This window comes from Scophthalmus maximus, chromosome 5, assembly GCF_022379125.1.
Source record: "Scophthalmus maximus strain ysfricsl-2021 chromosome 5, ASM2237912v1, whole genome shotgun sequence".
Taxonomy (NCBI): Eukaryota; Metazoa; Chordata; class Actinopteri; order Pleuronectiformes; family Scophthalmidae; genus Scophthalmus; species Scophthalmus maximus.
The window spans coordinates 1,933,128-1,947,949 of NC_061519.1; the positions used below are offsets into that span (position 1 = coordinate 1,933,128).

Genomic DNA, 14,822 nt, shown 5'->3' on the forward strand with positions numbered 1-14,822 from the left:
ATTATTTTTTGCTTAAACTGCTATTATGCAAAAGCATCTTTAAACATTTTTTTGAGTCTCCAATTTTAGAGTCTCCAATTAACCTAACCCCTACCTGCATGTCTTTGGAGGAAGCCGGAGAGAACCCACGCATACACAGGGAGAACGTGCAAACTCCACACAGAAAGGCCCTGGTTGAACCGGGATTCGAACCCAGAACCTTCTTGCTGTGAATTTTACCAGAAAACTCCAGTGCAACCGAGAAGAAGAATTCTGTGATTTATGTTTAGTGATAATTGTGAAATTAAAAAATGTGTTGGGTCACATTAGTAAAGTAATGTACTGTATCCCGGTAGGACATTGTGGATGTTTATATCACGGTTTTGGGTTCGGAATCATAACACCCTTAAAATGATGCTGAAATTTTAAGGGTCCTATACGCTACAAGTAAAATCAATCAGTCCATCTTAAACAGTGGACTGGGTGCAGTATAATTTTATGCAGGGCAGGTTGATCAACCAGTCACTGGAGGATAAAACACTAAGACGAGGTCTTGTGGATAACTGGTCATGTAGCTCAGTTGCTTCTGAATCTGTTTAAGTTCAGGGTCCGGTAGTAATGTTGATAAAAATAAAAAATCAGCTCAGCTCAGCTGCTTATAAAACTCTGTCACATGCATTTCCTTGCACAAATCTCCCAAACAGAGAAAGGGTCATGATGTTTTATGAATTTTATTCAAACACCAAATGGTCTCATTGTATAAAGGAATGGTGGATATGTTGAAGTATACGGCCCCTATGATTAGATTGTGGAGGGGAAAAAAGGAGGTATTTTCACATTTTGGCTTCTGGCCCAGTAAAAACAAAGAGGCAGTAAGAAAAACTTAGATCTACGGGCCAAGTGGGATGTTGAGGAAAAACTGTTAGATTGGACACTGCGAACGCCCAACTCTGACACGCCCCATTTCAACACATCAGGCATGAGCAGGTGTCAGGAGGCTTGTCTTACACACTCACACAAAGGAAATTTTCTTCCACCATGAAGAAAATATTACAGTGACCATATTGTGGTATGTGGCAGAGCATTTTCTGGATCAGGCAGATTGAGAAACAACTGCGCTCTTTTATTTAACTCACCACTCACGATTCTGCATCTGTTATAGTTATGTGAGAGAACCGGGAGCAGTGGGGAAGATTAGCAAAGATAGTCCGTTTTATGAAACGGCAAACAGACAGCACCAACCCAGACAGTCTGGTATGTCAACGCTGGATAATCTGTCACATACCCAATCCCAACAATCCCAGCAGTACCATCTGCCAGCAAAGCTCCTTTTATGGAACTCACAGAAATATACTCTCATCTTTTCGAAGCACCCTCTGTGTCTTGTTCACATGGCTTTTCCTTCCCCCTCGGTTCCCTTCATCGCTCTCTCACTCCTCTCGCTGCTGTTTTTCCTCCCCCTCCAGCGCCGCTGCCCCGCCCTCTCGTGGCAACCCCTGTTGGCTGTTTGCCATGGACACAACACGCACACGGACATGCCTGCCGATGTTTTGAAACTCTGCCAGATATAACAAGGGGAGGCGGTGGCTGTGAGCCGGCAATCTGATTGGACGGCCCCCACAGCAGAGAAGGAAAACAAACCACAGTCAGCTGGCCTCCTTAGCCAGATAGTATGTGACTGAATGTCGTGTGCGCAACACTTGAGCCGTAAAAAAAGAGAGGAAAAGAAGGAGGGAGAAAAAGAAGTAACACTGCGGGAGAGATGGGGTAGATAAAGATGAAAGGAATGAGTAAAAGAAGTGAAAAAGGGGGGGGGCGTGAAAAGGAGTCACAGGCATGAAACCGAGAAGCCGTGTGAATGAAATGAGGAGCAGCTGAGATGTGACAATGTGCTCGTCTCTGTTCAGTCACAAACCAGCTATTCTTAGTTACTTTCACATACGAGGGAGCAATAAACAACCCACATGCTCAATGACCCTCAATCCATAATAACACTGCTCTCTTTTTTTCCCTCCCTGTCCGACACCGTCTGACAACAAGCTCTCATTGTTGTCCTTGCTGATAGGAAACAGTCTGATCCAAAAACAGCACATTAATGTGCTTCATTTTACAAGACAGATTACAAAACGCTCATTGTCTTGGAGCACGCAGTCATCGCCTGTGTGTTACACGGCATGTACATGGCTGGCATGCATACTTTGCAGCCTAAGGAGCGTGACCTTTACAGGAAGAGGTCTGGTTACACAAGCCGAAACAACACAAATACCAACTGAAGCACAACCTATAGTGTGAAGAATCCTACGTAACAAAATATGCGTCCCCGACAACAGTGTGCATCAGAAAAAAAGCCAAAACTGTGACGATATTTATTGACTGAATAACATCCACTGTGCCCTTGAACATGAATCTGACAGTGTCAGAAATGTAGGATTGACCATCTCACAAATTGACTGCTGCTACGACCTACGTCTGCCAACCTCACGTCTACTAACGCAGCATTTCAATGACGTACTGATCAACGCAACACTGTACACCACAATCAAGGAATTTAATCAAGTGCTGTAACTTACTTTTCATCCTTTCCATTATTATTTGCATTCTCAATACTTGTGAGATGGGGGGGTCATGTACTGTAAACACCTTGGGGGTGGGGAAGCCGACATTGCGGCATATCTTCAAATGTATCTACTATTTGCCAACTTATAGCTGCAGGCTAAAGCAGCAGGCGCCTCCGTTTTAGCGTCGATCACCTGTAGGCGAGGAATCCACAACGACAGCAGAGGGAAAGGGGTGAGGAGGGGACCGACGCGGACTGATGTCAGCTTCACTCGAGGTTTTAATAACAGAAATATTACTTTGTTAGTTTACTGACATCAGGGAGATACTTTTTATTTTTAAGTTGATGCACTATTTATGTAATGACTGTCTTAATTAAAATCTGCATTGAATTGATGGAATCGATTGATTATTAATTGCAACATTTTCATTAATTTCACACTCATTTTTACTGCTCCATTTTTCAATTCACGTGCATTTTAATGATTTCTATTAACTCCACCCCTCCTAGAAGGTCAGTTGATCCATGAGAGTGAATGTTTACACTCATGATCTTGATTTTACAACACCATGCTGCGTTATACTCGGTCCAGACAGTCACGAGGTAACCAGCAGAATTATGATGTGTACAGCACAAAGTATTCTGCCAGACGTGTGCGCTTGCACATATTTGATCGTCCACTGCAGCGTCTTGCCTGGCAATAGTGGTTCTTTACATCGCTTTTTTTTTTTTTAAGGCTATGGTTGCTGTGCTGTTGTCAATGTGGCTGTTCCATTCATCTTAATGAGGGGACACTATTTTTTTCCACCGAGTGCTGTTGTTTGTCAGAGCACAGCTGGAGTGTAATGCAATATATAATTCAGGCAAATGTACCACGTCACCATAAACTGATGTCAGCAGTAGGAAAATAATACATAGAAAGTGTACAGTAGACATCAGAAAGTGGTCCATAAAAATGTTGTGTTTAAACTTGCAAACGCACTGGTTTGCTACTTTGTGTAGTCTGATGCTTAAGAGGAAAACGTGCCCTGCAGCAACTGTGCCAGCTGTTTATACATAATATTACAAAACCACATACGGTGGACAAATCTTTGCTGGAAGCTGCACCGTGTCCCCCAATCAAGTTGAGAGCTTTAACGATAAATGTGTTAACGGCACAATCTTGCTGAGTGAGGTCAAATAATGGCCAATTAAAGCCCCATTTGTGCCCCACCACTGAGGTGAGAAGTGGCATGTTCCAGCTTTTGAATGGGTTTTAAATCCCGTTGTCAAAGAGAATGTGATAAATGCCTTCCTTTCTATCCATTAAATTTATATGGCCCAAGTCCTCAAATGGACATCAAAGCCGGGACACACACGCACATGCACACTCCTCCTTAGCCGACATGAAACACGTTCACAACACACAGGAAACAGAGAATGCTCTCTAATTACTGGCACATGCTGCGCATTAAAACTCTGGAAGTCCAACTTCATACAATCCAAACTCGGCTGGCTGTGTGGAAACACTCACTAAAATCCTCTTCGGAGGATAACTACCTACAGATGGGAGATACTCATGGAAAGGAAAATTCTGCCTGCTGCCGCACACTCACACGGATACTTCCAGGAGTGATGAAATGTAATCACTTGCCCATCAACGGCAACAGATGCTAAATCACGTTGAGGAGAATTTCGGCATCTATAATGTCCATCCTCTCTGACGCAGAGCAGCCGTAGAGCACTGATGAGAAAGGCAGGAGTTTGCAGAGGAAATACCCAGGGTGTGTGTGTGTGTGTGTGACTGTGTGTGTGACTGTGAGTGTGATTGTGTGAGAGAGAGAGAGAGAGAGAGAGAGAGAGAGAGAGAGAGAGAGAGAGAGTGAAGGGGAACAGAGAACCCAGGAGGTATAAACTCAAGTTACAGGAATTCCTCTGGCCTTGTATCAGCGTCAGTATTGGGTTAGGTTTCCTTACAAACATTCCCTGCTCCGGAGCTCCAGAGAAGGGGAGTAAAAGGGTTGATCACAAAGCAGACCCAGCGTAGGTTTCAAGTGAATGTGTTCCTCTGCAGAACTAGAAAATACAGCAGTAAACTTCGACAAAGAAAAGCACACTAGTGGAAATGTGCGATAGACAACAATAATATTTGGAGACGCCCCGCTGCAACTAAACATCTCACCATCCTTCCTTACTTTAATGTGAGACGGTAATGCTCCCTGTGGAGATGTGAGAGCACTGGTCGGCCGTCAAACTGATTAGTTCAACTTCACCTCTTTCTTATAGCACAATGCATTTTAGGTGCTCGTTGCCCAGCAACTACTTTCTGTCCACTCCCAGTCTGCTCTAGTAACCCCCCCACCTGCTATATGAAGACAAGATAGTGCATGTGCGTGTTTTCGCGCTGGGAAGCCATGCACGTGCACAGCCAGGCATGTAGCTACGGTGACAACAGTTTAATCTAAACTACAGAGTGACATTTTGTAGGATTATCAAATCTTTAGCCGCCTCTCAGATGGAGCCACAGACGTATTTGAACGTTGGAGAGCGACACCACAGAGAGCAGAGGGCACCCTCCTCTGATGTAATCTGATTTTCCATCTCGACCTCAGACACAGTGGAATCCTCTCCGACTTCTGCTGCCTCACACGAGTAAATAATGACATTTGTGCCGTTTAAAAGGACCCTCGTATTCATTTGTGTCGCGCGTGCACAAACCGTGCACATTCCTATCAGTGAGCAGCCCACTCCCTTCACAGCCCGCTGCATCAACTGAAACCTTTTCTTCAGCGCCAATCTATACACTGCCATCATTTGGGAATAAATGAGCTCCTACTATTACTGATTCTTTTTGCCTCCCCCCCAATTATCTTCGATTTACTCAACAATGAGTTCACTACAAAATGACATGTTACATCTGTTAGCACAGACATGGAGAAAACTAACAAAGTAAAGCAGGGGGTAGGGGGTGGGACAGTACAGTTAAATGTAAACATGACAAAGGATTTCACATGAGCTTCCTTGTCAGAGTATCCTACTCTTCTTTCAATGACGCTAAAACACAATTTCATTTACAATTTACAATAACTTAATTATGTTACAGTACACAAATTCGATTGCAGACAGAAAATGTCAGTGCCACGAACTGAATTGACAAGGGCCATTTCCACTTTTATCAGCTCAGGCCATTGATTTACATTGATATTGAAATGTGTGTGTTCTCTGCAAACAAGTCTGACTATCAAGGCTTTGACTACACTTAATTTTCCTTTTGTTCTACTGTACTTTACTGACCATTATATTTTCTTATTTTATATGTTCACCCTGAAAGAGGAATCCTTGCTCTGTTCCCTTTCCAACTAAAAGGAAAACAAAGTCATAGTATTTCCTTACTACATTCAAGGTCTAAGGATAGAAAATGTCCTATAGTGCTGACAGATCAAATGTATTTTCACCGCCAACGCAACATGAACATGTACAATGAGCATCGCAAAAGACTGCCTGAAACATGGTGAGTTACAAAAATAATATCTACACGCACCATATATTTACACAGGGTTTTCAATGACATTATAAGGCTAAGGCACAGCGCCTGAGCAAAAACAACAGCGGGTTACAGCCTCTCCTCTCTCACACACACTAACAGCGGAGACCTGTTCAACAAGCTTTAAAACATGTAGAAAAGCCATATTTCCAACTGCTCCCGTCCACCGCGGAATGCTTTACACAACCACAGCGCACATGCCAGGACAACTGTGAATTGTTGCAAAAATAAGAACTTTCTGTGTGAAGACTGCTCGTTTCATTTGTGGCATATCAGAGCCTTTATGCCAAGGGCTGGCTCTGATATGCTGTATAGGCAAGTGCTGAGGCATAAACTTTATGTTTGCGGCGCCCCCCATGGATGACGGCACCGCAAAAATAAAGTTTATGTCACGGCTCCACCTTGACTGCTCCTATTCTGTCTATCAGTTCTGTGTTTGTGTGCATGCGTGCGTGTTTGTTTGCGTCTCTGTGTGTAGATTCAGTGGGCGTGGTCTTCCTGAGTCCCTCGCTGGACTGCAGGCAGGCAGTGCCAGGTATGAGCAGGCAGACCTGGAACTCAGCACAAGCCCGGAATTCGGTCACGAAACCATTGCCGAACTCACACCGAGTTCCTGCTTCTCCACCTAACTGCTCAACGTCGCCACCCTCAATCCTCACCCTCTATCGCTTGACAGACTGTGTTAAATCTGTTAAAACATTCATCGAGTCTGGTCGCAGCTGCTAATGAGTTGAAAATGGATGAAATTATTCATAACAATTCTCAAAAGTTTCTTTTATTATGCATAATTTATACATCATTAATTTTTGTATTATAATATATAGCACAATTAGATGATGTACAATGTTAAATTTTTTTGCACTGCAAGTGGTGACCAGTATTGGACAAACAATGGGGTTTGGGGGCGTCATGTGCTGTAAACACCTTGGGGGTGGGGGCGCCGACATTGCGGCATATCTTCAAATGTATCTTCTATTTGCAAACTTATAGCTGCAAGCTGGAGCAGCAGGCGCCTCCGTTTTAGCGGCGATCACCTGTAGGCGCTCGGCATGCGACCGTGTGACTTTTCAATGGCGCCGGATGCATACAGCATCAGGTAGCGGTCTGCTGCCCACAGATTATTTGGTTTGAATGAGTGTTTAAAATGGAAAATGATCTCCATCCAGAGTGTTTTACCTCTTCATCAGAAATAATCTCCATCCATACTAACGCGCCAAAAAAAATAATAATCACATTTTGACATACTCTGCTGATGGTTGCCAGGTTAAAGAAAATACTAGAACGGCGGTGGTTAAGGTATTTTTCGCTTGGACCATAACAGTTACTTACAATAAGTGTTAGCAACACTTTACATTAGTTATCCATGTTGCGTTCACCACTGGTAGTCGAGGCTCATGCCACTTGCTTTTTCCGCAGGGGAAAGGGAAGGAAACTCAGTGAACTAATTTTCAAACTGAAATGGGAGCCAGCAGCAGTCAGCTTTCAATATTATTTTTTTTCATATCAAGTCATAACATATTGAACAACACTGTAGTGTCTCACATCACAAATTTATACAAGTACCTAACACAGTGAAGTGTGTGTGTGTGTGTGTGTGTGCCCACCACGGTATTGATTTTAGCACCCACAACTGCGCAATTCCAATTGCATTAGCACAAGTCATACCAAATTTTTCGTATCAGGACATTGGGTAACAACTTTTATAACCAATCTCCTGGGACAGGAGACATTTCTGGGCAAGTTAAAATAACACTGCAGAGCGGACAGACCCCAAATTCGGGGGGGGACTACACAGTCTAATATTTTAAATGCTGGAGTGAAAACCGTGGCACACTGAGCTGACCTCAGAGCAGCCCCGACAAAATTGGATTCAGTGCCTTGTCTCTTCTGTTAAGAGTCCCATTTGAATACTCAGCAGAGGCAACAGGCTTACGGCCAACGGGCTGCACAAACGTGTATAGTATGCTCTGAGCTCGTTTTAGAGGAAATATCTAGTCAGGGGCCCAAGACAGCCAAAATTAGGGAAAGATTAATTAAACAAACCCCCCCAACTGTTTGTGCGTTACTGAAAACCTGATGAAATAGGCTGAGGGGATAGAAATAAATGACTACAATTAGTTATTGCAAATTGCAACCGTGAAAGGAGCCCATTAGATAAGATCCCTCACTGGATGCAATAAACCACTCCACTCCAACAACCCATAAAACTAGATGAAGAGAAAATATCTCTTCAAACTTTGCTTGACAATAGCAGTAGAAACAGGAACAGTTGTGTTAGAGACGTTCCTGTTTCTACTGCTATTGACAGTGTAACTAAATAAACAAGATTGAAAAAAGAAAATTTAAACAGGAGTATTGAGCAAATTTGCACTGGATAAACAAAAATATAGATAGAACAAAAACAAACAGATGAAGAGAACACAACAACGGGCCAAAACTGGTCTTCCAATGGACTCAAAGGGTACATGAGCAATTTAAACATATAATGATATGGAGATGGGTAAACGGACAATGCTCTGCTTGCTCAGTGCTCATGAGCAAAGAGAGAAAGAGCAGCCTTCTCTTGTGTCATTCCCTCCCCCAGGGCTGAAAGCAAAGAGAGCAAGACTCAACTGGGAAATGACGGCCTTACTGGAAAACAGAATCCACCTATTTACTGGCACTCGACGGGGGAGGGGGGGCTGTACCAATTAATGTTTTTAAACTAAAGACAGATTAGTCATTAGTAAATGTCACTGCAATTTTATTTGCATTCAGTTTCAGCACATTTTATGAAACTAAAAAAAACTTTCATTGGTAATTTCATTGTTTTTTCCTCCCACAACTAGCCACATTGCTTCTTCATTAACTCAACTCTTTGTATCTGGATCACTCGGTCTGTGAGTGACTCGACTATCATCTAGCCAGAAGTACCATGCTTCCTCTTTTCAGAGCCTGTGGTCTTCTTCAGTGTGGAGCATTTCAGGTGCCCTCTGAGGTCAGCGTTCCCCACAGAATTATACTGTATTCCACATGCGACGGAAGCTGAGGTAGGTGATTATTGTGATCGCTCAGCAAACACACACACGCAGCGCATTCACGTGCGCACCCAATTGATAGGTGTACACAATGACGAACGAGTTGGGGGACTTGTTGTGTTTCCCGGTGCTCCAAATGGCCAGTCAGACAATGACAGACGGGTTAATGTTTGTGTGTGAGTGTGAGTGTGAGTGTGTGTGTGTGTGTGTGTGTGTGTGAGAGTGAGTGAGAGAGAACTCTACAATAAATGAAAGCAAAACACTTTGTTAGAGATCTTTCTTGTTATTATGAAAAGTGTAAAGTAAAGAAAAAAAGGGCGTTCAAGGAACCGGCGTGCTTTTTCAGGTTCAGTGAACAGCATCCTGCTGCGTCACATGTGTTTGACTGTGCATGTGTGAACAGGGGATTAGGTGCACACACACTACTGTAACTTTAAAGATTGATGTGTTGCCCGAGCCTGGTAATTGGTCATGTAAAATATTTAACAAAGCTCTAACTTTTGCTGAGGTATCAAATGGTGTATTTGATGACCGTTTGATTAAATACACCACGGGAGCTCCAACTTTGCTGTCCACACAAACAAACAGAAAATTTGCAAAATATGTTGTGATGCATGTTCCCAACTAACTCCAGCAGCAGGAAAGCCTTCCTTCAGCTCATCAACAGAAACTAGAAGTGATATCCCCCCCCCCACACGCACACACTTATGATATTTGTTATTCTTCCTGACCATATTACTAAACCAAGAAAAGGCTTGTTTCCTGTTTTAGAGGCCTTTGTAGTTTACTGTGCCCTGATCACATGGTCAAAAAAAAGAGAGAACTTTGGGCCCCAGCTCCAACTTGACTTTCCCATTATCAGAGAAAGGCTAGATCTCCATAATATGTCCTTGGATGGGACTTCTAACGGTCATAGAAACATGTGTGCAGTTACTACATGGGCCTCTCCCTGCCCCTGAATGGATGGTGTGGTACAGATTAACCAGACTGCAAGCCAATAAGTGTGCGTGTGTGCGCGTGTGTGTGTGTTTGTGTGTAAATCCAGCTCAGCACACGTGCCTGTTTGTCTCCAGGGAACTAGGTGAAGAGCCACTCAGCTCCCTTTGAACCTAAGGCCATATGGCCCCAAGTATGGTTCTATACTACACGTAATGCTATTAGACTGTGTGTGTGTGTGTGTGTGTGTGTGTGTGTGTGTGTGTGTACACATTTAATAAAATGCTATAGCACTACCAACCCTACCCAACCAGTGGGGCAGGTTTAGACGTGACATGGATGTATTTCCCATTCAGTTCTCAAATGTGTTATCCAAAAGATTAAACATACGCAGGCCTGCATCTGTCTTTCTGTGGGCAGTGATCTAGGTTGTTGTTGTTGTTGTTGTTGTTGTTGTTGTTGCTGCTGCTGCTGTTGTTGTTGCTGTACTCACCTCATTGTCGTGGTGTTGGCAGAAGCTCATGCGGTCCTGGAACAGGGAAAGCAGGGCGAAGTTGTTCTGCAGGGACTGGGCGAGGGACACCGACACCCCTGGCTGACCCTGGTTGCTGTTGGCGTTGACCCGGCCCATGTGGAGGCTCTCTCCCAGGCGCTCGATGAAGTGGTCCTTGGTCAGCCGCACCCGCTGGTGCGCCCGCACACAGTTGTCGCACAGATATTCCTGGCAGTCAAGGCAGTGGGACGTGGCCGGGTTCTCCTCGTCGCACGAGCTGCACTGGGGCTCGGCCAGATGGTGCTGATGCAGCAGGCCTCCATGGGGGTGACGGAAGCTGGAGGAGCCCCCACCCAGGCCTCCCCTGTGGTGGTGGTGGTGCTGCTGGTGGGGGTGGTGGTGGCCGTTCTTGTTGTGGATCTGCTCCTCGGAGCTCACCACCACGTCCAGCAGGTTGCTGAAGAGGAAGTTGGAGGAGGGCAGGGAGTCCACGCCGGCCTCGGAGATGGACACCTTCTGGTCGCAGGTGGGGCACCGCAGCTTCAGCGGCTCCCCGGGGCTGCGCTGACCCTCCAGGCACTGCCTGCAGAAGGCGTGCAGGCAGGGCAGGACGTGGAGCCTCCTGCTGGTCTGGCTGGAGGACGACGAGGTGTGCGAGGAGGACGAGGAGGTGGAGGAGCTGGAGGAGATGGGAGCGGAGGAGCCGCACAGCTCCTTGCAGAGCGGGCACGTCTGCAGGTCCGAGTCTGGGAACGAAGCCATCTGCAGCGTCGCCGACACACGGGCTCAGTTTACAGCGTGCTCGCCCGGGGACACTGGCTGCGCGGCGCGTGGTGGAGGGAAACAATGGGCTGACCGAGGTAGATTCATGAGGTCACAAAGTCGGCTGGTTCCTCTCTGTATTATATAACTCGGAGCCGCTGCAGAAACAGGGAGGCCGGTCAAAGATCGGCTCGCACACAAAAAAAACAAACGGAAACGAACAGATGTCAGGCTGTTCAGAGAAAGTCGGGGTCACGCACCCGCGTCATTCTTCCAAACGGGACCGACGAGGTGACTCAGTGGAGAGAGAGGTGTCCGGCGGTGCTTCGTCGAGGCTCAAGAAATACACCCGAGAGGGGAGCGACGCTGGCTCCGTCTCTCCTCCCCCACCGACACGGCAACATGACTACGGGGGCAATGCGTTGCAACAAAAAAAAACAACACCCCGCACGAGCACCGGAGGATCTCCAATCTTTTTCTCCTCCTCCTTCTTCTTCCTTTTACTCCAGCTCGTGCTCGTCGTGCGCTCCTCCGTCTAGTCCACCATCGGGGCCGGCTCGGGCGGCGTCGGGCGCAGCCGGCGGTCGGTTGGCAGTCGCGAGCCTCGGACCGAGGGACCGGGAATTACTCATCAAAGCAACGACCTGGTAGCGAGCCTCGGGTTGTGGCTGTGAAGGCGTCGGGCGGTCGGCGGGTCAACGCGGGGGGGGGGGGTCCAAACATCCGCCGGGGCGTCTACGACGAGCCCCCCGTTGGTGAATTCGCGGGTGCACCTTGTGAAGAGGCCGCGTCCGGCTCCCCTTCCCCGTCCAGTCCGTCGGCTGGCTCTCCCTCTCTCGGGCTGTCTGCGTGGAGGAATGTGCAGGGCGGCGTGTGTATGCGTGTGTGTGTGTGTGTGCGCGCCCTACAACCGGGGGAACCTCGGCCCAGCGACTGTACGGACCTGAACTACGTCCCTCACTTGTCCGCCGTTGTTTACACTCTCCGGTGAATTGTCATTAACATAAACTCGTGTGTGTGTGTGTGTGTGTGTGCGTGTGTGCGTGTGTGTGCTCCCGTGGGCGAGTGCTGCTCCTGCTCCTCGAGCTGCTCTTCTCCGACTGAGAGGGGGGAAAATGGACCCACTTCCGCCCTACGCAAGAAAGAGGTGTGTGCGCCGAACGCTCGTGCCCGACAGCGATGAGGGGGGGCGGGGTCATGTGCGCGCGAGCGTCAGTTAGCTCTGATTGGCAGGGTGAGCGCAGTTTCGCCCACCCCCAAAAAAGAATTGTTTCAAGAGAAGGAAAAAGGAAATTAAAGGAAACGGAACAAAAACCCGGAGTCCTTTATTATAATCACGTATATGCCAGTTTGCGTCAGGGAGGCAGATACCCTCTCTACTTTTAAAGTTAAACTTAAAACCTTCTTCTTTGATAAAGCTTATAGTTAGAGCTGCTCAGGGGTTTAATAAACCATTTCTTTATTATGCTGTTATAGGCCTAGACTGCTGGGGGAACTAATACCATGAGCATCTCTCTCCCTCTCCTGCTCTCTCCGTCTCCGTCTCCCTCTTTCTCCCTCTCTCTCTCTCTCTCTCTGTCCCCATGTATTTACATGACATGTCAACATCAATAACATCACTGCATTTATAAGTGTCAGTATTCCCTAATTATTAATTTTACTATAATGAATTATTATTTTTCTCTCCACCGTCGCCAAGTGCTTTGCTCATTGTGGGATTTGTTGGGTTTTCCCTGTAGTATTGTAATATTGACCTCACTATGTAAAGTGCCTTGAGACAATGTATGTTGTGATATGGCACTATGCAAATAAAATTGAATTGAATTGAATTGAATGTATATAAAAGCCTATAAATGTACTGTTTGCACAGAATATGCAGCACATAAAAGTCAATTATGACTGATGGTCATAACAGTATTTAGGTTTAAATGACCCTGGAGGACTGATACGATTAAGTTGTGTTAAATTAATCTAATGATTGAAGTTTTTTTATTCCGCATCGAAGCTGACACTTGTGTATCTTGTGAACGATATGAAAATTGGCCAAAATTCTATTGATCAAAGCTAAATGTTTTGGGGGTTTTTAAGTGAAGAGCAAATGAACCATAGTAGAGCTGCAGCAGCTTATCGATTAGTCGATAAGAAATCATTTTCTATATGTATTAATTAAGTGGTTCCAAATTCTCTGATTTCAGCTTCTCAAATGTGAATTTTTTCTGGTTTCCTCGCTCCTCTATGACAGTAAACTAAATATCTTTGGTGTGTGGACAAAACAAAACATCATCTTGGGATATTGGGAAACCCGATTGACATTTTTCACCATTTTATGACATTTTCTGGACTCAAATGTCAGACCTAAACTAAAATCCATATTTTATATCCTTTTATATACATTTCACATCAGTACTTTGACTAATTGTATAATAATGCATCGTCTCTTGTTGATTTCTTGAACTCGGAGTTGAGCATGTGGCTCTTAAAGGGGCTTAACAAAAAACAAGTCAATACATATTGTGGAAATAAATGTCTCCGAAGCACGCGATGTGGTTAGGGGGGGAACACCACAGTATCCGTGGACTTAGAGTACCTGGATGTGGAAGGCTATCGATCTCTGCTGTGGATCGCTCTCCTGTTCCCTCCCTCCTCATGCAACAGAAGTGGGAGCCCAAACTATAAAAACTCTGGGAACTCATTTCCCAACCTGCGAAGTTACTGTTCCCCAGTAGAAGTCATGTGTTTGAGTCACAATATTGGAGAATTAAATAAATGTGTCAATCACTTTGCTGATTTTTTACAGATATGACTGTTTATATGTCATAATTTGACACGGAAACAATTAGCCATTTATATAAATAGTTGCTGATTGATTTCCTGTCAATAATCCAATAGATTAATCATTGAACTTTTTTGATTTCATCCTCCACCCTTAATGGATAGAAAGGACGAAAAAGGATAAATTACTGCAAATGTAAACCGACACAAGCAATGTTAAAATAAAGAATTCTCTGTTAAAGGACAATAATATCAATAACACAGATGTTATGATAAAGATGTTATATTTCTTTTCTGACTGAAAAATAAAGTAAGGGGCTAGGCTCAATAACAAAAACACAGGCTTTTTCATTTCTTTTCCTTTTTACGAAAAGGTCAAAACTATAACTGTAGGGCCATGTCACATTTGGACACATCACTTGACACAGGTCACAAATGTCACACCATTTATCTCAGAGTTAAAGGAAAGAACAACAGTGACTCCGACCAAAAGGGGGAGACGGTGAGGTGATTTACAGGGACCCTGCGAGGTGATTAAAGAAAGCACGGGCAGATAAAAGGATGAATGGCCCGAAAGCATGCCAGAGGTTATGACGACATGTCAGAGAGATGCCGACAGGATAATCCACGAATCGCTATGGTTGTCATAGGCCTTACATACAGCCACTGCATTCAGCTGAAAATTTCCCTGCAATGCTGGCTGCAGAGTTTACGCGTCAACTACAGAGGATGTTTAGAGCAGAATCGCAACTTCATCACATTGTGTCTGCGCTGACGCACGCT

The 14,822-nt window shown here is 45.2% G+C and overlaps 1 protein-coding gene across 1 annotated transcript in view; it reads right to left on the minus strand.

The window, feature by feature from the left end:
• The window catches only part of trim71 (tripartite motif containing 71, E3 ubiquitin protein ligase), a 33,899-nt gene extending 21,528 nt beyond the window's left edge, over positions 1-12,371 (minus strand). Inside the window, exon 1 of the mRNA XM_035634689.2 lies at positions 10,506-12,371. Within this exon, the coding sequence (XP_035490582.2) occupies positions 10,506-11,267 (762 nt within the window). The 5' untranslated portion in view covers positions 11,268-12,371. The remainder of the gene's footprint in view (positions 1-10,505) is intronic.
• Positions 12,372-14,822: the final 2,451 nt, after the last annotated feature.